We start from the raw sequence: 26775 nt of genomic DNA on the forward strand, positions 1-26775 counted from the left end.
TCTGCATAAAATAGGGCAGATTGCACCCATCCTCAGCTTTAATATGAAGGTTCGGGCCTTAGTGAGTATAGGTTCCAGCACACAGAGCTTCATCTTATGTCTAGTAACAGTCTGGCATTAGATACCTGTAGCTGTTATGGTAAAAATTCTGTATGAAAAATTAATGCAGCTGCAGGCTGTACTGTCGATTTCCATTTGCTGTATTTAGCCACCTCAAACTTAAAGGGACTCTCAAGAACAACTGTAAAATGTGATGTACCTTGATTTTTTTTCTTAAGACTATGTTCAAACTTCATGCCAGTCTTTGGAGGCAGGCTCTTTTTCCTCTACCACTTTGATACTTTTTGTCCCTGTGCTTCCCAAAATAAACCTACCTCAAAACAATGGCTGAAACTGACTCCTGGAGAGCAGCTCTATTATGCCACCCCAAGGTATGTTCATATTCCAGGGAACCATGATCAGAAAACAGCTTTAAAATTTCAAGATTCCAAAGAATGGAGTGTGTCCAATGGTTAGAGCAGGGCCTGGGAACCAGGACTCCTCTACTTGTTGCCAATGCTGTTGCTGGACTTGTTTGTGACTGTTGATAAATCACCTTAGTTTTTCGGTGCATCTATTTACCTAATTGCAAAATGGAAATTCCACTATCTCTCTAAAGCATAATGAGATCTTTTGATTCATTGTTACAAGCATTTATTTGGCACTTACTAACATGGTACAAAGTTTAAATGGAGACACTTAAGATCTCAAAAGGAGAAACTAAACACTCTGCTCCTCTTCTGCGGAAAAGTGGTCTTATGCAAGTGCAAAGGATTTATTACTGGTTCTTTGGATTTTATGAAGAGTTTGCTTGGCTCCCACTGATTATCTTAATGAAGGACCACAGTGTAGAGACTGTGTGTACCACAAACTGCCTGTCTGCCATTCAGTTGGGTGCATTTAAGCCTGCTATGTAATTTGGGGTGCTCCACTGCACTAGTTGTTCAAGCAGCATGGTAGGTTAATGTGTGCAAAATTGAAGGGGAGCAGGAAACACTCACTGACACAGCTGAGGACGTAGTTGTTAAGCTATCTCATTTTCTTGAAAACTCTGTGAATCAACAGCAATTAGTCAACCCCCCACAGTAAGCTGCTCAGTTCACATGAGGGATGATCTGACAAAGAGGGTGTGCTATATATAACAGCCGTGGATATTGTTCATGCTGAGAAAAAAGCAAGTAACGTTTAGCACTGAGTCAAGTGAATCAAACATTCACATATATTTGCTGAAAAAATTATATACATCTGTGGCAAGGCTCTGCCAAGTTTGAAAGATAAGCATCATCTAGTCACTAAATTAAAAAAATAAAAATTTGACTTTTAAATCTTTTTCTTTTTATCCATGTTCAAGAGCACAGACAGTTTATTTTGTTAGCACATTTGGTGGAAAATGTATGTTTGTGTGAGTGTCCATGAAAGTTGTGAAAACTGGGTATTTGTTCTAGGATATGATGATGAAAAGTAATAAGAAGCTACTTATGCCTTACAATGTAAATAATCCAGAGTTTCTCTATCATTTCAAAAAGGGTCACACAATAGCAGCCAAAGAGAAGCCTAAACACCCGGAGACTTAACATACATGTTTGATAAGTAAGAACATACTGGCTAGTTAAATACATTTCACTTTGAACCCTGTTCCTTATGAGTGCAACCCTGGAAAAACAACCATCCCATATAAGAAATGGACTCCGCAGAGATTTCTATACCCATTCACAGTAAGGCTTTGAAGATGTATGAAGTTTTATAGCATTTGTATTTTAAGGATTTAGGGCAAGTACATGTTCTACTGAGTAAAAAGAAAGTTAGTACTTAAAAGGTTCAAAAATATATCAATCAAGTGATTTTTTTACATAAATAAATTATATTGATTTTGGATTTAACAGCTGAAAAAACCCTTTCTGCTTCCACTGGAGGCAAAACTGAACAAACTGTTAGTTAAATAGAGATAGCAGCATTTCTAAGAAATCTGTCGATAATGATACAGTATCTATACTACAAGGGTGTTACTAAATAGAACACATTTAATGATCCGATTCTTTTTCATTATGGTCAGTTACATAATTATTTTTTTAAATCGCATCCAATTCAATAAAGTGGGAATAAATTCCTTGAATACATAAATTTTTAGGTCGTGGGTAACAGACTTCTTTGAGATGCTAATTGTAACATGTACATAATTTATAATCCCAAATGTATAAAAGACAATGACACAAAGCATCATAAATAAATAATGCAAACTGAAATAGTTATGTCAAAACATTTGGACCATCTGATAAATTAGGAAAACTGTAACAGAAAATAAGTAAAAAATACAGTAAATGGTGACAATCAAATGCAAAACTGATTACTAGCACACTTCAGCTCCCTCAAACAGTCTGCCATTTCACTGCTGCACCACTAAGTGTTTATTTCAAGTCTCAAACCATGAGCTGCAAATAAGAACAAGCCCAAGTGAAAGAAAAACTAAACAGGAGCAGTGAGGAGGAGAGAGGACTACATGGAGTTTACCTGTGGAGGTGTCTCAAGACACAGAGTTTGGGGGACTGATCACATTAAAAACCCGTTAATTTAAAACGCATACTTAGAATTATTTGCCAACGGGACTGCTGGGAAACACTGTTCAACAGCAAATAGAACAAAGAGGAATGGAAAGAAGAAGCAAAAATAATCTCTTCACAGTCCAACCCTAGAAAAGGAAGATAAACACAAGCTTTGAAAACCTCAACAATCCTTCTCAAAGGACTCACAATTGTAAAGCCAGCCCAACAGCTTTCTATTTGTTTATTTTGTTTTTGTTTTTAGAAAAGATGTCACTTATGGGGGGAGGAGGAGAACTGTAAAAAAAATTTAAAAACTCAAAAGCCTCAGTATTCATATTAGAGCATTATATGAGTGGCCTGTTCATTGTTGGAAAAACGACACTTTACAGGACTTCTGATGCCATAGATGAGAACAGAATACTAGCAGACCGGTGAAGTAACTGGTAGCTTTAGGTACAAGAACCTCAATGAAAGACATGCAGGATGTGCAAAACCTTTTCAGCACAAGCTGGAAAAGTTCTTGTAACTAACAAGGAAAGGGCAACTGAAAGTCCACTAAACATAAAACAAAACTTTGGTTTTAAAAAAATATAAAGTTTACGTAATCTTTTCACTTACTGCAGTTTGTCTCCAAAACTCCGAGGAGTGAAAGGGGAGGAAATTATATCACTACCAGTTATGCTTTTTTTAAAAAGAAATTAATATATGTATTTTCAATCATTACTTATATACTTCTGTCTATACTACTATTCTAGTAACCATGATAAAATAGGGAAATACTTTAAATCAAAAATACACATTAGCACTTACTATAGCTGTGCTTTTTACCCCAAAATACAGTTTTATTCATTCAGTGTCACTGTAAAAAGAAATACTCTTGTCTGCATTGAGCTCAAGAGATGAAAGTACTTTCTTTTGCTCTGGTTCTGCTTTTTTCTTTTTCCCCAGATAAATGAGCAATTTTGGGGGTGACCAAGTGCTGGATTTACTATTGTTGGTTGGGATGAACAACTGGATAACAGAAGAAGAATTCTGTGCCTCCCATACTAACTAGACAACACTGTTAATCTAATAAAGTGGCAAGACCCTGCAACTATTAACATATAATATGTCACCATAGTTTTCTTACAGGGAATTAGGTAGATATTACTCATGGAAACACAGGTTTTATGAAGGTGAAGAGGGGGCAAGGAGGGTAACAAATATTTATGGGATAAGAAACTTACAAGCCACAATCTTTTTTCTTAATGAAACAAAAATTCTAATTGGTATTGTTAATTTCTTTTAATTTCTTCTCTTCTGCTTGTATGTCATGTTCTTTCTCTGATGACAAAGATTGGGTTTGCTCTGTACAGTTCTGACTGTTTGCAGCTTCTTTTTCAGACAGCGAGACAGTTTCTGGTTCTGGATTTGTTGGTTCTCCTTTAGCTTTCTTTCTCTTCCGCTTCTGACTTTCTAGATTTGTTGCCTCAGAGTGTCTGGTTTGTTGTATGCCTGGCAATGTCATGCCAATACCAGGGGAAAGAAACATAGATGGATAGAGCAGTCCAGGGGACATTCCTGGGATAAGAAATGGATTAAAAGCTACAGGACTACTGGTAGTTATTGCAGATTCTGTCTGATCAGAAAATGAACTAGGACCAGGTTTGTCTTCAGACAGAGGTTCATTTTTCACATCCTGGCTACTTTGTTTGTCCTCAGTAGCCTTTTCTGTATTTGATGTACCACTTTTAGTTGTGCTTGTTAATGAAGCTGGAGCAGTTGAAGTACAAGTAGTTGTCATTGGTGGGTTGAGAAGACCTCCAACACCAAACATCTGCGGTACAGTAGCCATGCCTGGCAGCATCATAGGCAACATACTTAGGGTGCTTTTGACATCCTCACCAGCAGGCACTGCTGCAAATCCAGCAGGAAACCCAACCAGCCCAGTTAAAGGGATGCCTTGCATGTTTCTCATGTTCTGAAGTCCCACTAGATCCATTCCAGCAATAAGTCCATTCATGAATAACGATCCCATTCCAGAAGAAGAATCCGATACAACACCAGGGGGTTTAATAAGTTCGCTTCTTGGCCTCCTCCCTCTTCGACGGGGCCCGCTGTCTCGGAGCACAGGCTCAGTTAGGATACGATTGAACTTGCTTTCTGGGAGGAATCCCTGAAAGTGACAAACAAAACAGAAAAAGCCCAAAGGTTATTGTAGCCCCAAAGAAAACTCAGCTTGTTGTCATGTGCTTACACCTGTGTTCCCAAAGGTAGCAACACACAAGCCCTTGTTGGTATATGGTTCTGAAGATGGGATTTGAGAGGGATAGAGAACTTTCACCAAAGGGATGCTGTCAGTGCAAAACACTTCCCACCCTGCCCTGGCATGATGCTGCAGACAAGTCCAAAAGCTCATAGGGAAAAGAGGAGAAAGCACTTTTTGCTCCATCTAGACAGTACAATTTCTGCTTTTCCTGAGCTTCCTGGGTGGCTGAGTTCTGTTCCTGAGAACTGACATCTTTAATGACATCAAAAGCACAGGGGCAGCCCAGTATTAGTGATGCTAAATCAGTTTCCATCCCAGCTTGAATTCTGGCTACATTTCCAGGTGAAAAATGTTACTTTCTAGACTTTAAGGGCCAAATTTTCAAAGCCTTGCACAACCGCAAAGCTGCAAAAAATGCACATGCAAACAGAGTGTGCTTATTTTCTGGAGCTCACCCATTAGTTAGAGCTTTAATGTACGGCTCAAACCATTTTGTATGGATATTAAACAATAAGGAAGGGTCTTCTGGACCCCCAGACATAGGGCTAACCTACACACACAGCCTGGTGTGACTGTGTCTTTTAAATTACAAAATAACCTAGGAGCATCTACAGAATAGAATTAAAACCTGTTATCCAGCATTCTTAGCACAAACATTTTAGTATCTTTCCTGTTACACCTAATTCTTGGGGTTTCAGGATAGCAAATGGGTTGCAAATGATGCATATTTAAATAGAAACATTTTGCATTTAGATTTGAAAAGGGTGTGTGTCCTAAATATACTGGAGGTTCACATGGCAAAACTACTGCACATAAAAGGGTAAATTTTCTACTCAGCCTCCACCTGTGCTTGTGGCAAACTGTGTGTGCACAAGTGTGTGCCTGGATTTGGGAGGTGCAAACATCGCCCCATGCTAAAGCTTGCATGTGGGAGTGCAGATGCTAACAGACATGCAAGTGTTAAGCTAATTGAAAGGATACACACAATAGTTAGCAGGCATGAAGGCCTTGGAATCAGCAAAGTGTGGGCACAAGTGGAGGCTGCCTCTTGAGAGTGTATACAATAAATGCCGAACCCAGCCCATGAAGGAAGCCTAATGACTCAGTGTGAGACAGAAGTTGCACTGGAGGCTTGCTCTCTGCGCTGGTGGAGCTGGCACCATCCTTGCCTGGCAGCGCTTTGTTTCTTGAGGGAATGGGTCATTCTGTCACTCTATAGTGCCAATTATAGAGCAGCATAAACCTTCAAACTGCCCATGCTCTCCTCCCATCTCCCAACCCAGCATGAGTGCCACACACAACTCCACAACCAAGAAGAGGCAGGGGGAGGGGAGAGAACAGGGCCACATGAAAATGGAGTAACCCCACCTAAACACCAGCTGAATCTCCTTGCGATCCTTGTCCAAGGAAAGTAAGAGCTCCCACCCATGGCAGCTTGTTGCTCACTGAAGCAGTAACTCAGAGATTAGGAACAGAAAAAATAGCGGGGCAAATTTTGAAAAGTGCCTCCCTGCACATAAGGCCTGTTAGGCCATGAGACTTGCATGTTCCTAAGCAAATGTGGGATTTGCAGGAGTTGATACAGAAGATGAGCTGAGGTCACTTTGAAAATCTGACCCATTTGGTCACATTTTTTCTGTTTCCTATCCCAGTCCAGCCCCATGCATGAGTGTTCCCTCTACAATATTTCTAGTGCCTTGTTTGGTCATTTCTAAACATCCCAAGTCTGAAATCTCTCTGTCCAGTAGATTTTCTTGATATTTAGCCTAAACTTGCCTCCTCCCATTCTCATCACTGCAAAATATTTCCTCTTCCACTTTTCCTATCCACCTATCACCAATCTGCAGGGTGCTCAGCTCCTCCGTGAGTTGTCACTTGGCCACACCAGGCAGAGTTGGTCCTGTAGATATTTCCTCCCATGTGTGTATCTGAGGCCCTGCCTTCCAATTCAGGGACCCTCCTTGGAAAAAAAGGGGTAGGGATGGAGAGGAGAAAGAAAAGATGACATGATACAGATTTCTCCAAAAGCTCTAACTTACTGAAAGCTTAACAATGTCAGCCCAGTCTGCTGCAACAGCATACTCCAAGTTTGCATCAAGCCACCTTGGCAATTCCTTCAATGCTGGTGCCATGGCTCCCCCTAACTATAAAACACAGTAAAAGGATGACCTCTGTTCCAGAAAGAGTTATGCAAAAAGTTACATAAGAAATATGGTTAACCTTCTAGGTGTACACATAGGTGAAGTGCAACTGGCCTCCCTGTTTGGGGGCATTACCACTGCTCCCCAATACTCAGCAGCTATGATCATTTCTTAAAACCAAACAGCCTGGAGTTTTGATTCCTTATGTGGCATCAGCAACCCAAGTTTCACCCGCAGACAGTGCGTGGTGTCCAGTGAGGTGCACAGCCTGGGCCTACTCCCGTCTGCGTCACTGAGAATTTTGTCACTGGGAGGAAGGATCTCGTGCCGAAGGCTCTGTACTAGCACTCAGCCAGGAACAGAAGCCAGTGCTCCTCTGCCAGCGACTCATTGAGACCTGGCACAAGTCACTTTTTCTCTGTGTCTTTGTCCCCCATCTGGCAAACAGGGATAAGAGTATTTGCTGCTTCTATTTATCTGGACTGTCAGCTCTTTGGGACAGGGCCCGTCTGACTGTGTTTGCGGTGCCCAGTGCAGTGAATGTGTGTATTGGTGCTTACTGCAAACTTCCCCTGTGCTGCTCTCAGCCACTGTGGCTCAGCCCTGACCTGTGGAGAGAGGGAAGTTCAGTCTCGAGGGCCTGTTCCATCTCTGGCCTCCCTGCTAAGCCTGCCAACGAGAGGACAAGTTGTGGTGATGCTGGCTTTTGTGGGCAAGTTAAGGTCTTTCCTCACTGTAAGGAGAAGATAGAAGAACTCAGCTGCCTGAGACTTGCCTTCTCCTGTCACACTGGGGTTTGCACTGCAGGGAAAAAATCATGATCTTGACTCAGACTTTGTGCTACTTTCTCAACATTTTTGCAACAAGTGAGAGAACGCACTTGAGAACCTGCCCACTGCCTGCACACAGCATGGCTCTGTCCAGGGCTTGGAAGAGGATTTACATGCTGTTCCTGCACTTCTCAATCAGGGACAAAACAAAGACATGTGCACCACATCAAAAAATTAGTTTTTTGAAATAATCCCAGGAAACTGACAGATAAGGATTAAATTAGCCCCTGCAGCCAACAGCAGGCATTACTGTGATCCTGGAGGTTTAAGCTGAATTGCTTTCCTGTTGTAGGACCCATATGCCTTGGTGAGTGTGTATCTAGAAAAGATGGTTACTAACCTTTCTGTAACCGTTGTTCTTCAATGAGTGTTGCTCACGTCCATTCCAATATAGACTTTTTTTCCCCTAGTGGTATCTGTCAGGTCAACTCTGGTGCCCTCTGGAGTAGCACCATCATGGCACGGTATATAGGTACCTACCAACCTGCTTCCTCCTCAGTTCCTTCTTGCCAGTAACTGACAGAAGGACAGGAGGATGGGCTGTTGAATAGACATGAGCAAGAACAGTTATGGGAAGGTTAGTAACTGTCTTTTCTTCTTCAAGTGCTTGCTCATGTCCATTACAATATAGGTGATTCCCAAGCAATCAGTCAGGTGGTGGAATTGCAGTTTCTGCAAGGCATGGACTGTAGGACCACTGTAATGAAGGCTGCATCACTTCTTGCCTATTGAGTGACAGTGTAGTGCAGGGGTTGGCAACCTTTCAGAAGTGCTGTGCCAGGTCTTCATTTATTCACTTTAATTTAAGGTTTCGCGTGCCGATAATATATTTTAATGTTTTTTAGAAGGTCTCGCTCTATGTCTTATATATCATATAACTAAACTGTTATTGTATTGTAAAATAAACAAGGTTTTCAAGATGCTTAATAAGCTTCATTTAAAATTAAATTAAAATGTTGATCTTACACCACCGGCCCGCTCAGCCCGCTGTTGGTCTGGGGTTTTGTTTACCTAGGCCGGCAGCAGGCTGAGCGGGCCTGCGGCTGGGACCCCGGCCAGCAAGGGTCCAGCAGCCAGAACCCCAGATCGGCAGCAGGCTGTGTGGGGCCGGCAGCCGGGACCCCAGATCGGCAATGGGCTGAGCAGCTCAGCCCGCTGCCACTTAGGGGTTCCATTCGCCGGCTCTTGCCAGCCGGGATCCCGGCTGCTGGACCCGCTCAGCCCACTGCTGCTCAGGGGTCCCGGCCCTGCCAACATACAGTGGGTACCTACCTTCTCCCTGGTTCTGGCCCATTCTCTTCCTCAATCTCTCTACTGAGCTGAGGGTGGGAGTGCACTGAGCACAGGGCTGGGGGTGAAGGAGCAGGCTGGGGATTGGGGTGTAGGGTCCGGTCAGTAGCTAGAATGAGGGAGGGGGCTCAGGGTTCGGGCAGGAGGTTTGGCTGTGGAGCGCTTACCTGGGCAGCTCCCATTTGGTGCAAGGGGTGCAGGTGGGAATGTTGGGGAGGGGTGGAGTGCAGGAGCTCTCGTTTGGTGCTCAGGGTGGGGGTGGGGATGTGGGGGGTGCAAGAATCAGGATGTGGTGGGTGGGTATGTGGGGGGGTGCAAGAGTCAGGGCAGCAGGCTGGGGGCATGTGAGGGAGGTGCAGGTGTCAGAGAATGGGGTGTAGGGGGATGAAGGAGTCAAGCAGAGGGCTGGGTGTGTGTGAGGGGGGTACAGGGCTCAGGGCAGTGACCTGGGGTGTGTGCGGGGTGCAAGGCAGAGGGCTGGGTGTATGCGAGGGGAGGTCAGGGCAGAAGGCGGGGCCTTGGGGCGGGGTGCAGGGCTGCAGGACAGAGAGCTGGGTGTGAGGGGGGGTCAGGGCAGAGGGCTGAGGCTGTGGGCTGTGGACGTGGGGTGCTCACAGCAGGGGGCTGGATAGGATATGCCCCTATTCCACTCCCCGTTCTCCAAGGCCCTGCCCCTGCTTCTTCTCTGCCTCCGCGGGAGCAGCGAGCAGGCTTACTCCACTTCTCCCAGACCCGCTCCCTCGCAAGGGCCATCAGCTGATCCACCAGCAGGGAGGATGGGACGGAGAGGAGGAGGGGCAGGAACCCAGCACACTGCGGGATGAGGCAGGGTAGCTAGCAGGACCTTCTGCCCCCTTCCCCTTGCACCCTGCCCCCGCAGCGGGGGGGGAGGGAGCAGAGGGGGGAGAAAAGCGGGCCGGGCAGCATTTTTAATGGCACACTGCTGCCTGCCGGGACTCCCCGAGAACATACGAGTGTGGGTCAGGCTATATGAAACTGACAGGAGTATGCAGAGACAGACTTTCCCAGGAAAGATGGTCAACCATACAAGGATCCAGAGCTGGGGAGGAAGACTGAAGAACCCACAGCAGAAAGGGGCATGGACAGGAAGAACCCCGGAGTTCCAGCTGAGACTCAACCCATTATTTGCAATGTGGATGATCTGGACAGATGGAAGGGGCCTGCCTGTACATGGATTTTGCCAACTGTTGTGGCTGGGCCAGGGTAGAAGGGAAGAAAAAAGGGCAAAAAATGTTCACCTTTTCTGTGATGGTGGGGAGGAAATTCCAGAAGGGCCTTGTGGATATGGCCTCAGCTTGTTCTCTTGTCCACAGGGAGCTGGTGAAGCCTCACTGGATAATTCCAGGAGCAACTATGGACACAGAGTGTGTCCATGGGGATAAGAGGAATTGCCCCATAGCCCAGGTGCCCCTGGAGGTCCAGGGAAGATTTTGGTGGAAACAAGTTGGGATAATGGAGAGCCTGCCTTATCTGGTTCTCTTGGGCATGGATTAGAGTCCCTTCCCCACTGGGAAGTGAGGTGGTGGGAGGAATCCCACGTTAAGAAAAGGAGAACCGGGGGGGGGGAGAGGAGGAACCCCCCAAAAAGAAGCAGGAGCAACCCCTAGACAACAAAGCCTGAATCTGGAGACAAGAGATGTACCCAGGGAAGTAAGGAAGGAGGTACAGGGGGACAGACAGCCCAAACTCCTTAGTAGAGGTCAGGGGGCCAATAGAGCTCCCTGCGACACAACCCCCAGGAGAAGAAACCCAAGCACAGTTTGGAGACTTGAGGGAACCTGGTGCCCTGGGTGATCCAGGGGATGAGGGGAGTAACTGTGATCCCCTGCCAGATGCAAAGAAAGAGAGAATGAGAGGAGTAACCCCCCAGGATGCCCCTAGTGTGAAGACCAATGGGATGCTACAGAGCTATGGGGGGTATTCACCCCCCACATGGTGAGAGGTCTGTGGGTGGGGGATGAACAAACCCCACAAGGGAAACCCAGATGATTGCCCTGGCGATAAAGAGGGTGGTCCCTCGGGTAAGGGAGTCAGAGCACAGGGAAAGAAGAACCTTGTGTTAGATAAGGGGGAAAGGTGTGTGACAGAGTGCTAGGTATGAAAGCCTGAGTCAGCACTCTGTTCACAGCAGCTCCAATCAGGCATAGCAGACTGGAGCTGACTAAATAGAGCAGTGCCTAATTTGTGGGTGGGGCAGGGCAGAAAAGCTAATTAAGCCATTAGCCAGAGCCCACAAATAGGCACAGGAAGGAAGTAAAAAGGGGGGAAGCAGGCAGTAAGAGGGAGAGAGAGAGAGAGAGAGAGAGAGAGAGAGATTGATTGATTGATTGATTGATTGCTCTCCCCTGGTTGTTAAAGGTTCTATGTATGTTGTGAAGGTGGTGGGCCTCCTTTATAAATAAACTGCACAAAGTGTTGGACCAGCATGAGAGTCTCTGCTTAGTTTGTCGATTGAGACAGAAGCAGGACCAAGGAGGCTCTGTTACAGGGAGCCACCTTTGTCAGGTCATAGCACTTCCAAATGCAAGATGTTATATGGAAATATACCTATCTCACAGAACTAGAAGGGATCTTGAAAGGTCACTAAGTCCAGTCCCCTGCCTTCACTAGCAGGACCAAGTATTGTCCCTGACAGTTTCGCCCCCTCCCCGGATCTCTTAATGGCCTCCTCAAGGACTGAACTAACAACCCTGGGCTTAGCAGGCCAATGCTCAAACCACTGAGCTATCCCTCCTGAGACTGGGTTCCCCTTCATCCTTTCTGTGACAGCAATGAAAAGTTGGGTGGACTTCCAAAAGGGTTTAGTCCTTTCTATGTAAAAAGCCAGGGCACATCTAACATCCAAAGTGCAGCTTCTGCTCCTGTCTATTTTTATGGGGCTTGGGATAGAAGACTGGGAGAAAGATGTCCTGACTAATGTGGGAATGGGAGACCACCTTTGGAAGGAAGGACAAGTGTGGGCAAAGCCTAACTTAGTCCTTGAAGAAGACCGTGTATGGTGGTTAGGCGGTGAGTGCCTGGATCTCTGAAATCCTCCTGGCTGAGGTGATGGACACAAGGAAGGCAGTCTTCCAGGATAAGTAAATCAAGGGACACTTTGCCAATGGCTTGAATGGGGGCCCTATGAAAAGACGGTTACTCACCTTTGTAACTGTTGTTCTTCGAGATGTGTTGCTCACATCCATTCCAGTTAGGTGTGCGCGCCGCGCGTGCACGTTCGTCGGAAACTTTTTTACCCTAGCAACTCCAGTGGGCCGGCAGGTCGCCCCCTAGAGTGGCGCCGCCATGGCGCTCTATATATACCCCTGCCGGCCCGCCCGCTCCTCAGTTCCTTCTTGCCGGCTACTCCGACAGTGGGGAAGGAGGGCGGGTGTGGAATGGATGTGAGCAACACATCTCGAAGAACAACAGTTACAAAGGTGAGTAACCGTCTTTTCTTCTTCGAGTGATTGCTCACATCCATTCCAGTTAGGTGACTCCCAAGCCATACCTAGGCGGTGGGGTCGGAGTGAGAAGTCGCGGCCCGGAGCACCGCAGTTCCGAAGGCCGCATCCTCCCTCGACTGCTGGACCAGGGCGTAGTGGGAAGCAAAAGTGTGGATCGATGACCAGGTCGCTGCCCGACAGATTTCCTGGATGGGCACACGGGCTAGGAAAGCCAGCGATGACGCCTGCGCCCTGGTAGAATGCGCAGTCACACAGCCCGCAGGGACATGGGCCAAGTCATAACAAGTCCTGATACAGGACGTAACCCAAGAGGATATCCTCTGGGAGGAGATAGGAAAACCTTTCATACGATCTGCTACCGCCACGAAAAGCTGGGGGGATTTTCGGAAGGGCTTAGTCCTGTCTATGTAGAACGCGAGAGCCCTACGGACATCCAGCGAGTGGAGCTGCTGCTCCCTGCCTGAGGAGTGAGGTTTTGGGAAAAAAACCGGAAGGAAAATCTCTTGGTTGACATGGAAGGCTGAGACCACCTTGGGCAGAAAAGCAGGGTGTGGTCTCAGCTGCACCTTGTCCTTGTGGAAGACCGTATATGGGGGGTCTACCACAAGAGCTCGGAGCTCCGACACCCGTCTAGCTGAGGTGACAGCCACTAGAAAGGCAGTTTTCCAAGAGAGGTAGAGCAGGGAGCAAGTAGCTAACGGCTCAAAGGGGGGCCCCATGAGTCGGGACAACACCAGGTTAAGATCCCAGGTGGGAGCAGGGGGACGGACGTTAGGGAATAAACGTTCCAGCCCTTTAAGGAATCTCGACACCGTCGGGTGAGAAAAAACGGAGCGACCGTCCGCACCCGGGTGAAAGGTGGAGATAGCAGCTAGGTGGACTCGCAACGACGATAAGGCCAGACCTTGCCCTTTGAGGGACAAAACGTAGTCTAATATTTCGGAAACCGAAACTTCCATAGGGCGGAGATTTCTCTCTACGCACCAACAGGAGAAGCGCTTCCATTTCGCTGAATACGTGGCTCTTGTGGACGGTTTCCTGCTGCTCAAGAGCACCTCTCTCACAGGCGTGGAGCATCGCAGCTCTGGGCCAGTCAGCCACGCAGGAGCCACGCCGCTAGGTGCAGCGACTGCAGGTCTGGGTGACACAGGGTCCCGTGGTCCTGGGTAATCAGGTCCGGATGAAGGGGCAGGGGAACTGGGTCGGCTATGGCCAAGTCCAGCAGCATGGTGTACCAGTGCTGCCTGGGCCACGCCGGGGCTACCATGATCACGAGCGCCTTGTCCCTGCGCACCTTCAGGAGGACCTTGTGGACTAGAGGGAACGGGGGAAATGCATAGTACAGGTGGGTCGACCACCGGATGAGGAAGGCGTCCCCTATCGACCCCGGTTCCCTGCCCTGAAAGGAGCAGAATGCTGGGCACTTCCTGTTCCCCCTGGACGCAAAGAGGTCCACCCGGGGATAACCCCACCTCCGGAAAATGGAGAGAGCGACATCCGGGCGAAGGGACCACTCGTGCGACAGGAAGGATCTGCTCAGTCGATCTGCCAGAGTGTTCCGTACTCCAGGGAGGAAGGAAGCCCTGAGGTGAACGGAGTGGGCTACGCAAAAGTCCCAGAGACGTATCGCCTCGTGGCACAGGGAGGAGGACCTGGTGCCGCCCTGCTTGTTGATATAGTACATCGTCGTCGTGTTGTCCGTAAACACGGCGACACAACGACCCTGAAGCTGATGACAAAACGCTTGACAAGCAAGGCGGACCGCTCTCAACTCCCGTATGTTGATGTGGAGCCCCACCTCCTCCTGGGACCACAGGCCCTGTGTCCGCAGGGTCCCCAGGTGGGCCCCCCAGCCCAGATCTGAGGCATCCGTTGTCAGGGATACCGATGGCTGAGAGGGGTGAAAGGGAAGACCCGCACATAACACGGACTGGTCCAACCACCAGCCGAGAGAGTCCAAGACCTTCTGGGGGATTGTGACTAACATGTCTAAAGGTTGCCTTTGCGGCCTGTAACGGCTGATAAGCCACAGCTGGAGAGGCCTCATGTGGAGCCGAGCGTAGCCGGTCACAAAAGTGCACGCTGCCATGTGGCCTAACAGGGTTAGACATGTCCTTACTGACGTCAACGGGGCTGACCGCAAACGCTGAACGATCGCCGCCATGGTCTGGAACCGTTGCAGAGGCAGCGAGGCCCTGCCCATCGTGGCGTCCAAGACCGCCCCGATAAATTCCACCTTTTGCGTGGGCCTCAGAGTGGATTTGTCTGTGTTTATCAGGAGGCCCAGACTTGCAAATACGGCGGTGATCAGGCGGACATGGCTGCTGACCTGCTGCTCCGACGTGCCCCGAATCAACCAGTCGTCCAGATAAGGGAACACGTGGACACGGTTGCGTCGAAGATGCGCCACGACAACTGCCATGCATTTTGTAAACACCCTTGGGGCCGTGGACAGGCCGAAAGGGAGGACTGCAAACTGATAATGAAGAGCCCCCACAACGAAGCGGAGAAAGCGTCTGTGGCGCGGCCAAATGGCAATATGAAAATACGCGTCCTGCATGTCGAGGGCGGCGTACCAGTCTCCCGGATCCAGGGATGGAATAATGGTCCCCAGGGATACCATGCGGAACTTCAACTTCACGAGGTATTTGTTGAGTTCTCGCAGGTCGAGGATAGGCCTGAGGCCCCCCTTGGCCTTGGGGATCAGAAAGTAGCGGGAATAAAACCCCTTGCCTTTCTCGTTTTCCGGAACCGCCTCTATGGCTCCTTTGCTGAGGAGCGTCTGCACCTCCTGTCGAAGGAATTGCTCGTGAGAGGGGTCCCTGAAGAGGGACGAGGAAGGAGGGCGGGAAGGAGGAAACGAAACAAACTGCAGGCGGTATCCCGTCTGCACCAGGTTTAAGACCCAGTGGTCCGATGTTATTTGGGACCACGCCGGGAGGAAAAACGAAAGGCGGTTTGAAAACGGGGGGAAAGGATCCATAGGGGAAACTGCTACAGCGCCCTCGGGCGCACCTTCAAAATGAAGGCTTAGGACCAGGCGGGGGTTTCGAGGAGCCTTGGTTCTGCCCCCCTTGGTTCCCAGACTGCCTGCGCCTGCCGTTCCTGCCGCGGCGCCTGTAAGGGTCCTGCCGCTGGCGGAACTGGGAAAACGGCCTACGGTACGGCTGCTGCTGTGGCCTAAAGGGTCTACGCTGCGTCACGGGGGTGTGCATCCCGAGGGACCGCGCAATGACCCGGTTGTCCTTCAGACTCTTGAGTCTGGGGTCTGTCTTTTCCGAAAACAGGCCCTGGCCTTCGAAAGGAAGGTCCTGTATCGTGTGCTGGAGCTCTGGCGGAAGGCCGGAAACCTGCAGCCAGGAGATGCGACGCATCGTAACTCCCGACGCGAGGGTACGGGCAGCCGAGTCCGCAGCGTCCAAGGATGCTTGTAAGGCCGTGCGCGCGACCTTTTTGCCCTCGTCCAGGATGGCCGTAAACTCCTGGCGAGCATCCTGTGGCAGCAGCTCTTTAAATTTGTCCACTGCCACCCAGGAGTTAAAAGCGTACCTGCTCAGCAGGGCCTGCTGATTAGAGACCCTGAGCTGCAGGGCCCCAGCCGAATATACCTTACGGCCAAGGAGGTCCATCCGCCTGGCCTCTCTGGATTTGGGGGCCGGAGCCTCCTGGCCGTGACGCTCCCTATCGTTCACCGACTGCACCACCAGTGAACCGGGAGTCGGGTGAACGTGCAAGTATTCATACCCCTTGGAAGGGGCCATGTACTTTCTCTCGACTCCTTTCGCTGTCGGAGGGATGGAGGCCGGGGACTGCCAGATAGTATTGGCATTGGCCTGAATGGTCCGTACAAAGGGCAGGGCGACCCTGGTGGGAGCATCCGAAGAGAGGATGGTAACAATCGGGTCCTCTATCTCCGAGACCTCCTCTGCCTGCAGACTCAGGTTTTGGGCCAAGCGCCTGAGGAGGTCCTGGTGCGCCCTGAGATCCAGCGGGGGGGGACTGTTGGAGGAGGTACCCGCCACCGCCTCATCCGGGGAGGAGGATGAGGAGACCCCAGGCACGATAGTGTCCAACTGAGGGTCTTCCTCAGCCCTCGCCTCTACCTCCGGAGCCACAGCGGAGTCCTGCTGTTTGGACCCTTCCTCCGCCTCCGGGGAGGGAGGGGGGCGAGACAAGGAGGCTTCAGGGGCCCTACGCTCCGCATTCGCCGGTGTGGGAGGGAGCTGCTGGGGGCCCTGGGCCTGATGGTATGCCCAGGGTGTCCAGAATCCCCACTGTGGTGGGCCTTGGTCTTCCAGCGGCGGATCCCCGAAGAGCGCCGCCTGCCGGTCGGTGCCGAGCGCATACGCACTGTCCGCCTGCGAAGATACGGACGGCTGTCTCGAGGGCCACGGCGGGGCCGACCCCGGATGGTACGGGCCGGCGCGGGTCGGCACGGAGGATCGTCTCGGTGCCGGGGACCGGTGCCGGGAGTCGTATCGGTGCCGGGATCGGGACCGGGACCTGGATCTGTCACGGTGCCGGGATCCTGATCGGTACCGGGTGTCGCTTCGGTAGCGGGACCTGCCACCGGCTCGGTGCCGGGAGGTCGACCGGGACCTACCACCGGCTCGGCGCCGGGAGGTCGACCGAGACCGGGACCTGCCACCATCTCGGTGCCGGGAGGTCGACCGGGACCTACCACCGGCTCGGCGCCGGGAGGTCGACCGAGACCGGGACCTGCCACCAGCTCGGTGCCGGGAGGTCGACCGGTGCGGCGAGTAGCGATGGGACCTGCTCCTGGAGTCGCGGTGCCGGTGACGCCGACTGGAGCTTGACCGCGACCGTCCGGAGGTCGACCGTTGCCGCGAGTGCGACCGGTGCCGCTGAGGGGAGCGGTGCCGGGACTGCGAGCGGCGTCGGGATCTGGAGCGCCCAAGACGTCGGGACCTAGATGGCGAAGGACTGTCTCTGGGCGGCGCCGACATCATGGGCTTGCCCCTGGACACGACCCGCACCGGAGGTACCGGGGGTGGCAGCCGAGTGGGCTCCGTCAGGGCAATAAGGTCCCGAGCCGAGGCGAAGGTCTCCGGTGTTGACGGGACCACTATCTCAACCCCAGATCTCATGGGGGAGCTCGGCGGCACCGGACTCAACGGACCCGCCAGGCCCGGAGTCAACGGTGCTGACGGTGCCGGCGGTGCCGCGGCCGATGTCGAGGCCGGGCGCTCAAGCCGGGTCTGCCTGGCCGGAGTAGCAGACTTCGACGGCCTAGGCTGTGATTCCGGTGCCGGAGAAGGTCGGTGCCGAGGAGTCTTCTCGGTGCCGGAGCGATCCGGTGCCGGTGCCGAGACCACGGTCCGCGAAGTCGACGGGTCAAGTGCCGCCTCCATGAGGAGAGTTCGGAGCCTCTGATCTCTCTCCTTTTTTGTCCTCGGCTTGAAAGCCTTACAGATGCGGCACTTGTCAGACCTGTGCGATTCCCCGAGGCACTTCAGGCACGCTTCGTGGGGATCGCTGGTGGGCATGGGCTTCTTGCAGGCCGCACACTGCTTGAAGCCCGGCGAAACAGGCATGAGCCTGGCGCCGGGTGCCGGGAAGGGCTAAGCCCCCGGCCAAGAACTATTTAACAACTATTGACTAAACTATTTACTTAACAACACTAATTAACACTATATAGAACTAGAGATAAGCGATTGAAAACTAGGAGAGCTAGGGACGTGGAGGACAGCTAAGCCGCGCTCCACAGTTCCAACGACCGACACGGCAGTAAGAAGGAACTGAGGAGCGGGCGGGCCGGCAGGGGTATATATAGAGCGCCATGGCGGCGCCACTCTAGGGGGCGACCTGCCGGCCCACTGGAGTTGCTAGGGTAAAAAAGTTTCCGACGAACGTGCACGCGCGGCGCGCACACCTAACTGGAATGGATGTGAGCAATCACTCGAAGAAGAACCATAGCACCAGGTTGAGATCCCAGGGGGCCAGAAGCACCTGCAGATACAGGCGATCTAAACCCTTCAGGAACTGAGTACAAATCGGGTTGAAGAAAACCAATCTGCCATTCACTGATGGGTGGAATGCTGAGATTGCAGCTAAGTGGATTTTGATGGAAGATACTGCAAGACCTTCCTTCTTCACGTAAAGCAGGTAATCCAGGATAAAGGGCAGTGTGGTCTCCATGTGGGAGACCCCTTTCTGAAGTGACCACAGTGAGAACCTTTTCCACTTTGCTAGGTAGGCCATTCTGGTTGACTGCTTTCTACTACCTATAAGGATGACTTGTACTGGCACGAGCAGTACTGTTCCATCTCACTCAGCCACGAAGGTTCCAAGGCCTCAGATGCAGGGACTCTAGATTTGGGTGGAGCATGCAGCCGTGGTCCTGGGAGATCAGATCTGGCCACATTGGAAGGCTGACTGGTGTGTCTATCGAGAGGTCCGACAATGTGTTGAACCAATGTTGCCGCCATGCTGGCGCTATGAGAATTATGTGAACCTTGTCCTTTCTGACCTTGAGCAGATCTTTGTGGATGAGGAGTGTGGGACGAGGCCCCATATCCGAGGCATCTGTGACTAGCTCCATCGAAGGTGTGGGCCTTATGAAGGGAATGCCAGCACACACTGTGTCTCGCTTCAGCCACTATTGAAGGGCTTTGAGTGTCGCTGGTGGAAGTGAGACCACTCTGTCTAGTGGGTGACAACCTGATATGTACACTGATACCAGCCACAGTTGGAGAGGGTGCAGTCTAAGATGTGTATCCTGCACAGTGCAAGAGGCCATGTGCCCCAAGAGCTTCCAACAGCTCCTTGCCATAGTGGTGGGGCATGCTTTCAAGCTTTGTATAAGAGCTACAATGGCCCTGAAATGGTTCTCCGGCAGGAAGGCTCTCACCTGATTTGCATCGAGAATTGCTCCTATATATTCTATCCTCTTGACGGGCATGAAGTTAGACTTGTGTTAAATGACCAGGAATCCCAGGTTCCTGAAAGTGAACAGTACGAGGCCCACATGTTGTTCCACGAGTACCCCGGACCAGGCCCTGACCAGCCCTGCAACCCTCATCTCCCGAGGGAGGCCACCACCACCACCAGGCATTTCATAAATACTCTTGGAGTTGCCGACAGGCTGAAAGGCAGCACTGTAAACTGATAGTGGTTCTGGTTTACCACGAATCAAAGATATTTTCTCTGGTCTCGGAAGATAGCAATATGAAGGTATGTGTCTTTCAAGTCGAGGGTGGCATACCAGTCCCCTGAATCTAGGGAAGGAATAATCAAGGCCAGAGAGACCATGTGGAACTTCAGCTTCTTCAAGAACTTTTTTAGGTTCCTGAGGTCTAGGACAGGCCTGAGAACCCCGTTGGACTTTGGGATCAGGAAGTAGTGGGAGTAAAACCCCTTGCCTCTTAGCTCCATGGGAACCTCCTCCACTGCACATCCTCAGCCAGAAGATCTTCCTGAGAAGGGTCCCTGAAGAGGGACAGGGAGGCAAGGTGGGAAGGAGGGGAAGAAATAAACTGCATGGTATATCCCACTTCTGCCATGCAGAGCACCCATCAGTTGGATGTGATGTTGGCCTGTACCTAGTAAAAGTGGGACAAATGATCCTCAAACATAAGGGTAAGATTCAGGTTCTGATCTGGTGCACTGTCCTCGGATGCACCCTCAAAAGTTTTGTTTATTGCCCGACAGTTGTTTTGCGGGCGCAGACGTCGAGACTGATGGGGAGTGAAGGGCCACTCTTTTACAGAGCCCCTTATTCCTCTTTCACCTGAAGTCTTGCCTCTGCTGGAGATGTGGCAGGTAAAAATGGCCCATGGGCTGAGGCTTACAATGCTTCTGGGATGGGGCAGAGTGTGGCAGCCCAATGACTTCAGGGTCGTCCTCAACTCTTTAAGGCTATGAAGCTGGGCGTCCATTTGTTCTGAGAAGAGGGAATGTCCCTTGAACGGGAAGTCATAACAACATAAAAACATCCATACTGAGTCAGACCAAAGGTCCATCTAGCCCAGTATCCTGTCTTCCGACAGTGGCCAATGCCAGGGGCCCTAGATGGAATGAACAGAACAGGTAATCACCAAGTGATCCATCCCCTGTCGCCCATTCCCAGCTTCTGGCAAACAGAGACTAGGAACACCATCCCTACCCTCATAAAGTAGGCCAGACGACTGAAGCCAGGAGCTTCGCCTCAGCACTCCCTGTGACCATCGCTTGGGTTGCTGCGTCCACAGCATCCAAGGCTGCCTGGAGGGATGCCTTGGCTATGGCCTTGCCTTCTTCTGCCATGACCACAAACTCTGACCTAGAATCCAACGGCAGGAGCTCTTAGAATTTCTGCATGGCTGACCAGGAATTAAAGTCAAACTGATTAAATAGGGCCTGGTGATTTGCAATCCTTAACTGAAGACCTCCTATGGAGTAAACTTTTCTCCCTAAGAGGTCCAGTTTCCTGGCTTCTTTTGCCTTGGGCAATAGTCCCCGCTGTCCTTGCCTTTCCCTCTCGTTGGCCACAACAACAACCAGGGAGCCCAGTGAGGAATGAGTGTGCAAATATTCATAGCCCTTATGGGGGATGAAATACTTCCTCTTCACTCGTTTAGCCATGGGCTGGAGAGAGGCCAGAGTCTGCCACAATGCCCTTACAGGTTGTAGGATGGCTTCATTCAGGGGCAAGGCTACTCTTGCCAGACCCGAGGGAGTCAGAATGTCTACCAAGGCTGGGGCTGATTCTGCAATCTCCTCTACTTGGAGGCTGAGATTCTGAGCCATCTGACGCAGGAGCATCCTGCATTGGGGCTATGGCCATATCCGCCATTGCCTCATCAGGGGAGGATGACGAAGAGGCCTGGACTGCCTTGTACGTCATCCGGTGCTGATGGGTCTCACACAGCTGTGATCTGAGAGTCCTGGACTTCTGCCCTGGAAATGGAACCCCTTTACAACAGGGATGCAAAGAGCACCCTCATCTCAGAGGGTGCCGAGAGTGAGTGTCCCCTGTGGGAGCCCTGAACCATGTGCGGCCAAGGGGTCAACATCAGCCACTGAGGTGGCATCTGCCAGGGGCCCATGCTGGCGGAGCGAGTCCCTGGGCCATGTCAGCTGGGCATCTATAGTCCGCCCAGAGCAGCCTCCCTCATCAGGCATACGATTCTGCCTGCAATTCGGAGCCCGAGGACCCGTACCTCCATGGCGCCGAACAACTGCACCATGATTGAGAGTGGCATCGTGGTAGAGAACGGTGCCGCAATGGAGAGTGGTGCTGTGATTTGGAGCGGCACTGAGACTGTGACTTGTGCCAGGAACGAGATGACCGATGTTGAGGCAAGGTGCGGTGTCACTGTGGCAAGCGTGTTTGTGGTGTCGAGTCTCTTGATGATGAGTGGGAGAGACGGCGGTGCCTCACCATCATTGCAGGCTTGCCCAGGACTGGTGCTTGCTCTCTTGGAACTGGGCCTTGCGGTGCCTGCGTTGTCCCTTGCGGACCTCAGCTTGTGGGGGATGGCAGTGCTGTGAGAGTTAGAAGGTTCCATGCTGCTTCATATGCCTCTGGCATTGATGGTGCTGCCAGGGTTGTGTCCCCTTCTTGGCTCATCCTTTGTGAGGAGTCCATTGGTACTCAACTCGACAGGTTCCTCCCCTGGGGCCAGAGTCAACAGAGCCAGTTGGATTGCAACTGATTGAGAGCGGCCCACCACAGATCCCACCCTATGGGCTTTCTCACAGGGGAATACCACCATTCTGACTTTTCTGTCCTCTTCTTTGGCACTGGTGATGGAGAACAGTGTTGCGCTGTTGGTGCTGACCTCTTGGGTGCCAAAGCAATGTGCCAGGAGGAGGTCAGCTGGGTTTCCCTAATGGATGCCAGGACACTCCTGGTCAAGGAAGCGCTTGGTGGCAGGTCAGGCTGCAGCTCTGAAGTGGGGTGAAATGCCCCCTTCAAGAGGAGGAATTTCAATGGATTGTTTCTCTTTGTTTTCTTGGTTTGAAATTCCTACAAATCCGGCACTTTCCTTGGATGTGACCCTCCTAGGTATTTCAAACAGCTGTCATGGGGGGGTCACTTATTGGCATGTGTTTGCAGCATGCCGCACACTGTTTGAAGCCCGTGGATCTAGGCATGCCCCGTGGCCCAGGTGGGATAGCCTCGCAGGGTGAATGCTTACAAGTAAACTAACTATTAATTACTTACTATGCTTATTCTAACTAACTATTTTACAATTTAGTTACAGAAAGAAGACCACTATGGGGATCACTTGCTGAGCAAGAGATGAGAGCATTCCAGCGACCACCATGGACAGAAAAAAGGAACTGGGCAAGAGGCAGATCGGCAGGTGCCTATATACCATGCCATGAAGGCACCACTCCAGGGGGCACCAGAGTCGACCTGACAGATATCATTGTGGGGGGGAAAAGTCTTCCAGTGACAGTTCATGTGACATACACACATCTATACTGGAATGGACATGAGGAAGCACTCAAAGAACACTCTATATCTACTCTGCTGAGTCAGTTAATTATTGTCAGTAGGTTGGTATCCCCCCGGCACACTTGTGGCTCTGAGAGTGGTATAGATCCATGTATGTATTACAGACTTTGGTTACCATCCTACTTACTTCTCAGGATTTAAAATCCAGGTAGGACAGCTGGGTCTCTGCTAACTATTTCTATGCAGACCAAGGACCAAGCACAGCAAATGTCTTTGCTTACCCTCCGTCCTGTACCCTTATGGACCACAGGCACCCGTTCCTCTCCCGTGAGTGAGTTTATGTCCAGTTTGTTGGGGTCCTTGCAGCGCTGCCTCCTCTGCTTGGGCTTGTCTGAAAAACTCTAGAAGGCAAATAAGAGAACATTAACGAGAATGGGTGGCTAGAAACTTGGAGGGAGAATGGCCAAGCCAAGCTGATGGTGTGAGGGAGGGGCATCCGTGCAGGCCCCACTGCACAGCTCTGCTTTTTGGATGAGTGCAAATCTATTTTGATTGGTCTGAAGATGCTTTTGCTGTGCCTCAGCCTAGACTAACTACTCCATCTCTGGCTGATGTCTCTGCACACCTAAAAGTGCTGCCTGTCACTAAATTCACAGCAGAGAGACTATGCTGGATCTCCTTAAAAAGTCCCAGCCATAATTCAGAAAGGAAGAGCACAGCAGTATGTGCCACAGTGTGGCAGCATCTCACATGCCTGCCCATCTGGCTGTGACCAGCTGTTGTCTCTTGTCTTACTTATCCTTAGACTGGAAGCTCTTTGAGCCACAGATCTTCTTTTGGTTCTGTGCTTGCACAGCACCTTGTGCAATGATGTCCTGGGCCAAAAAACTAGGACACCTCACCACTATGGTAATACAAGTAATTAATAGTCATGCTTGTCCTACCAGATACAAACCCTAACCCTGATCTCCTACTCTCAGAGTGCAAGTCTAAGGGAGCAAGTGTGGACCTGTGGTTAGTGCACAGGACTGGGAGTCAAGATTCCAGGATTCTAGTCGGACTCTGCCCCAACTTCCTGAGTGACCGTCATAAAGTCCCTTAATCTCTTTGTCCATCTGTTTCCACATCTAGCAGGTGAATAAGACTTGTAAGTTTTGCAGTTTCCCCATTTCCCGAGTCAGTTTGATTGTGACCAATCTCTTCTCCGCATTATGGCTTTTGGGCTAATAGGGCACCAGTCTCAGACCCCTAATCATAGAGGAGTGTATCAGGGACATTAATACAGGCATCAGTGTCCATGGACTCTTGTTTACTATCTGCCCATCAGCTGATCCCACCTCAGACACTCAGAGAGGGAAATGCCCTACTTGGTCCCTTTTAGGGATCTGCCCCTGGAGCCAGGACTGCTCTTCACAGACTAGTCACCAGTCTTGTTTTAAATGTCCCATGAGAGGCGCCTCCACCCCTTCCTTTGCAAGTTGATTCCAGAATTTGCTGCCCGGAAAGTTTTCCTGTTATTCAGCCTACATTTTCCTCTGCTTAATTTCATCCCATTCTCTTGCTTGCTGATATTCCAGCTTTACCCGCTCTAGATCACTGCTCTTCAGGAGTGCAAGTTGCAATAAGCCAATGCACATGTATGGAAGGAAGAGGAAAAACATGCAGCTGCCTAAATCAGAGTCAGAAACCAGGGTTTTTCTGCAAAGAAAAGGCTCTAGGCCCAGTCCTGGCTTTCAGTGAAGCCAGTCTGTACTGTCAAAGGAGCACATAGCACATTAAAGCTGCCCTTTCCAGACTGGTGAGGATTGCCCCTACATGGTGAATCCCACAGAGCTGGCGTTACACCAGCGCAGGCACAGGGATGACTGGAATGCACAGTGCTTCAGTAGTACTCACTGGCAGAACAGCCCCTTAGGGTGCAGTTTAGAGCTTCTGGCTGCCTCCAAGACAGGACAGGGAGAGTGGCAAGGTAGCAGAAGGCCCCCCACACTCATGTGTATTGAGTGCCACTGCTTCAGGACTCCTGAGAATCTGGCCTTGTGCAAGCCCCTGGTGAGTTTTATTTGGGCTATGACTAGAGCTCCACTGCTCTGCCTGCAAGTTCTGGGTTTCTCAGTTCTAAGCAGCTGGCCATGCTAACGTACCCATCCTCCTCAGGAGCCACTCACTGCCTGTGCTCTGAGTTCTAAGGGAATCTTTACACACCTCAGGCTGCAGTTCCAGGTGCACAATCCCTCGGCACTAAGACACAGCTTTTTTATAGACATCATCAGTATCTCTCTTGATTCCCTTTCCAAAATGTTTCATGGTCTGCATTCAGATTAGTGAGCTACTTTATAGGCTAAATGAGCCAAAATATGAATAACCAGCCTGTTGGAAGAAGAGGTGGGTGTTTATGAGCTTCTGAGAACAGGTCTGGCATGTTCTGAACACATGCTCCTCTCCTGTCTGTCATCCCATGGATCCTGGATAACAGAAATAGACACACAAGTGGGGATGGGTGATCAGAGGAACTTTCCTCAGACACTCAGAGCATGACAGTTTCAAATTTCATCTTCATTTCACTTTGAAAGGCAAGAAATTATGTTCTCTCCCCTCTTGGTTTTTGCTTGTGGTTTTATGGCTAGCCCAATTCACAGATTCCAAGGACAGAAGGGACCATCATGATCATCTAGTTTGACCTCCACAACAGAAGCCAGAGACCTGCCAAACAATAATTCCTGGAGCAGATCTGTTAGGAAAACAGCCCATCTTGATTTAAAAGCTGTCACTGATGGAGAATCCATCACAACCCTTGGCAAACTCTTCTCACTGTTAAAAAATTAACACCTTATTTCCAGTCTGAATGTGTCTAGCTTCAACTTCCAGCCACTGGCTCAGGTTTAGACTTTTCTGTGCTCGACAGAAAACACGGTTACTCACCTTTGTAACTGTTGTTCTTCGAGATGTGTTGCTCATATCCATTCCAGTTAGGTGTGCGCCCGCCATGTGCATGTTCATCTGAGATTTTTACCCTAGCAACATTCGGTAGGCTGGCAGGGCGCCCTCTGGAGTGGCACCGCTATGGCGCTGGATATATACCCCAGTCGACCCGGCCACCCTTCAGTTCCTTCTTGCCGGCTACTCCGACAGTGGGGAAGGAGGGTGGGTTTGGAATGGATATGAGCAACACATCTCGAAGAACAACAGTTACAAAGGTGAATAACCGTCTTTTCTTCTTCGAGTGATTGCTCATATCCATTCCAGTTAGGTGATTCCCAAGCCTTACCTAGGCGGAGGGGTCGGAGTGAGATGTGGCAGTATGTAGAACCGCTGCGCCAAAGGCTGCATCATCTCTAGATTGCTGGACCAGCACGTAGTGCGAGGTGAAGGTTTGGACCGATGACCAGGTCGCTGCACGGCATATCTCCTGCATAGGCACGTGTGCCAGGAAGGCGGCTGATGACCTTGAGCTCTGGTAGAATGCGCTGTGAGATGGCCCGAAGGGACATGAGCTAGGTCATAGCATGTGCGGATGCATGCTGTCATCCAGGAGGAGATTCTCTGGGAGGAGACTGGCAGACCTTTCATCCGTTCCGCGACCGCCACAAACAGCTGGGGAGACTTCCGGAAGGGCTTCGTCCGCTCAATATAGAAAGCGAGCGCTCTGCGTACATCTAAGGAGTGTAGCTGCTGCTCCCGCCGAGAAGAGTGGGGCTTCGGAAAGAAGACCGCGGGGAAGATGTCCTGGTTGGTATGGAAGGCAGACACTACCTTAGGGAGGAACGCCGGATGAGGTCGCAGTTGTACCTTGTCCCTATGAAAGACAGTGTATG

The 26775-nt window shown here is 50.6% G+C and overlaps 1 protein-coding gene across 9 annotated transcripts in view; it reads right to left on the reverse strand.

Moving 5' to 3' along the window:
- Positions 1-1240: 1240 nt before the first annotated feature.
- CHD6 (chromodomain helicase DNA binding protein 6) overlaps positions 1241-26775 on the reverse strand; it is a 209531-nt gene continuing 183996 nt past the window's right edge. For all 9 annotated transcript variants that reach the window (XM_030533541.1, XM_030533538.1, XM_030533537.1 and 6 more), the window contains 3 exons: positions 23242-23361; positions 6867-6971; positions 1241-4734 (listed from right to left, as the gene is read on the reverse strand). In XM_030533541.1, the coding sequence (XP_030389401.1) occupies positions 3841-4734; positions 6867-6971; positions 23242-23361 (1119 nt within the window). In that variant the 3' untranslated portion in view covers positions 1241-3840. The remainder of the gene's footprint in view (positions 4735-6866; positions 6972-23241; positions 23362-26775) is intronic.

This window comes from Gopherus evgoodei, chromosome 14 (assembly GCF_007399415.2).
Source record: "Gopherus evgoodei ecotype Sinaloan lineage chromosome 14, rGopEvg1_v1.p, whole genome shotgun sequence".
In the NCBI taxonomy this organism is placed as follows: domain Eukaryota; kingdom Metazoa; phylum Chordata; order Testudines; family Testudinidae; genus Gopherus; species Gopherus evgoodei.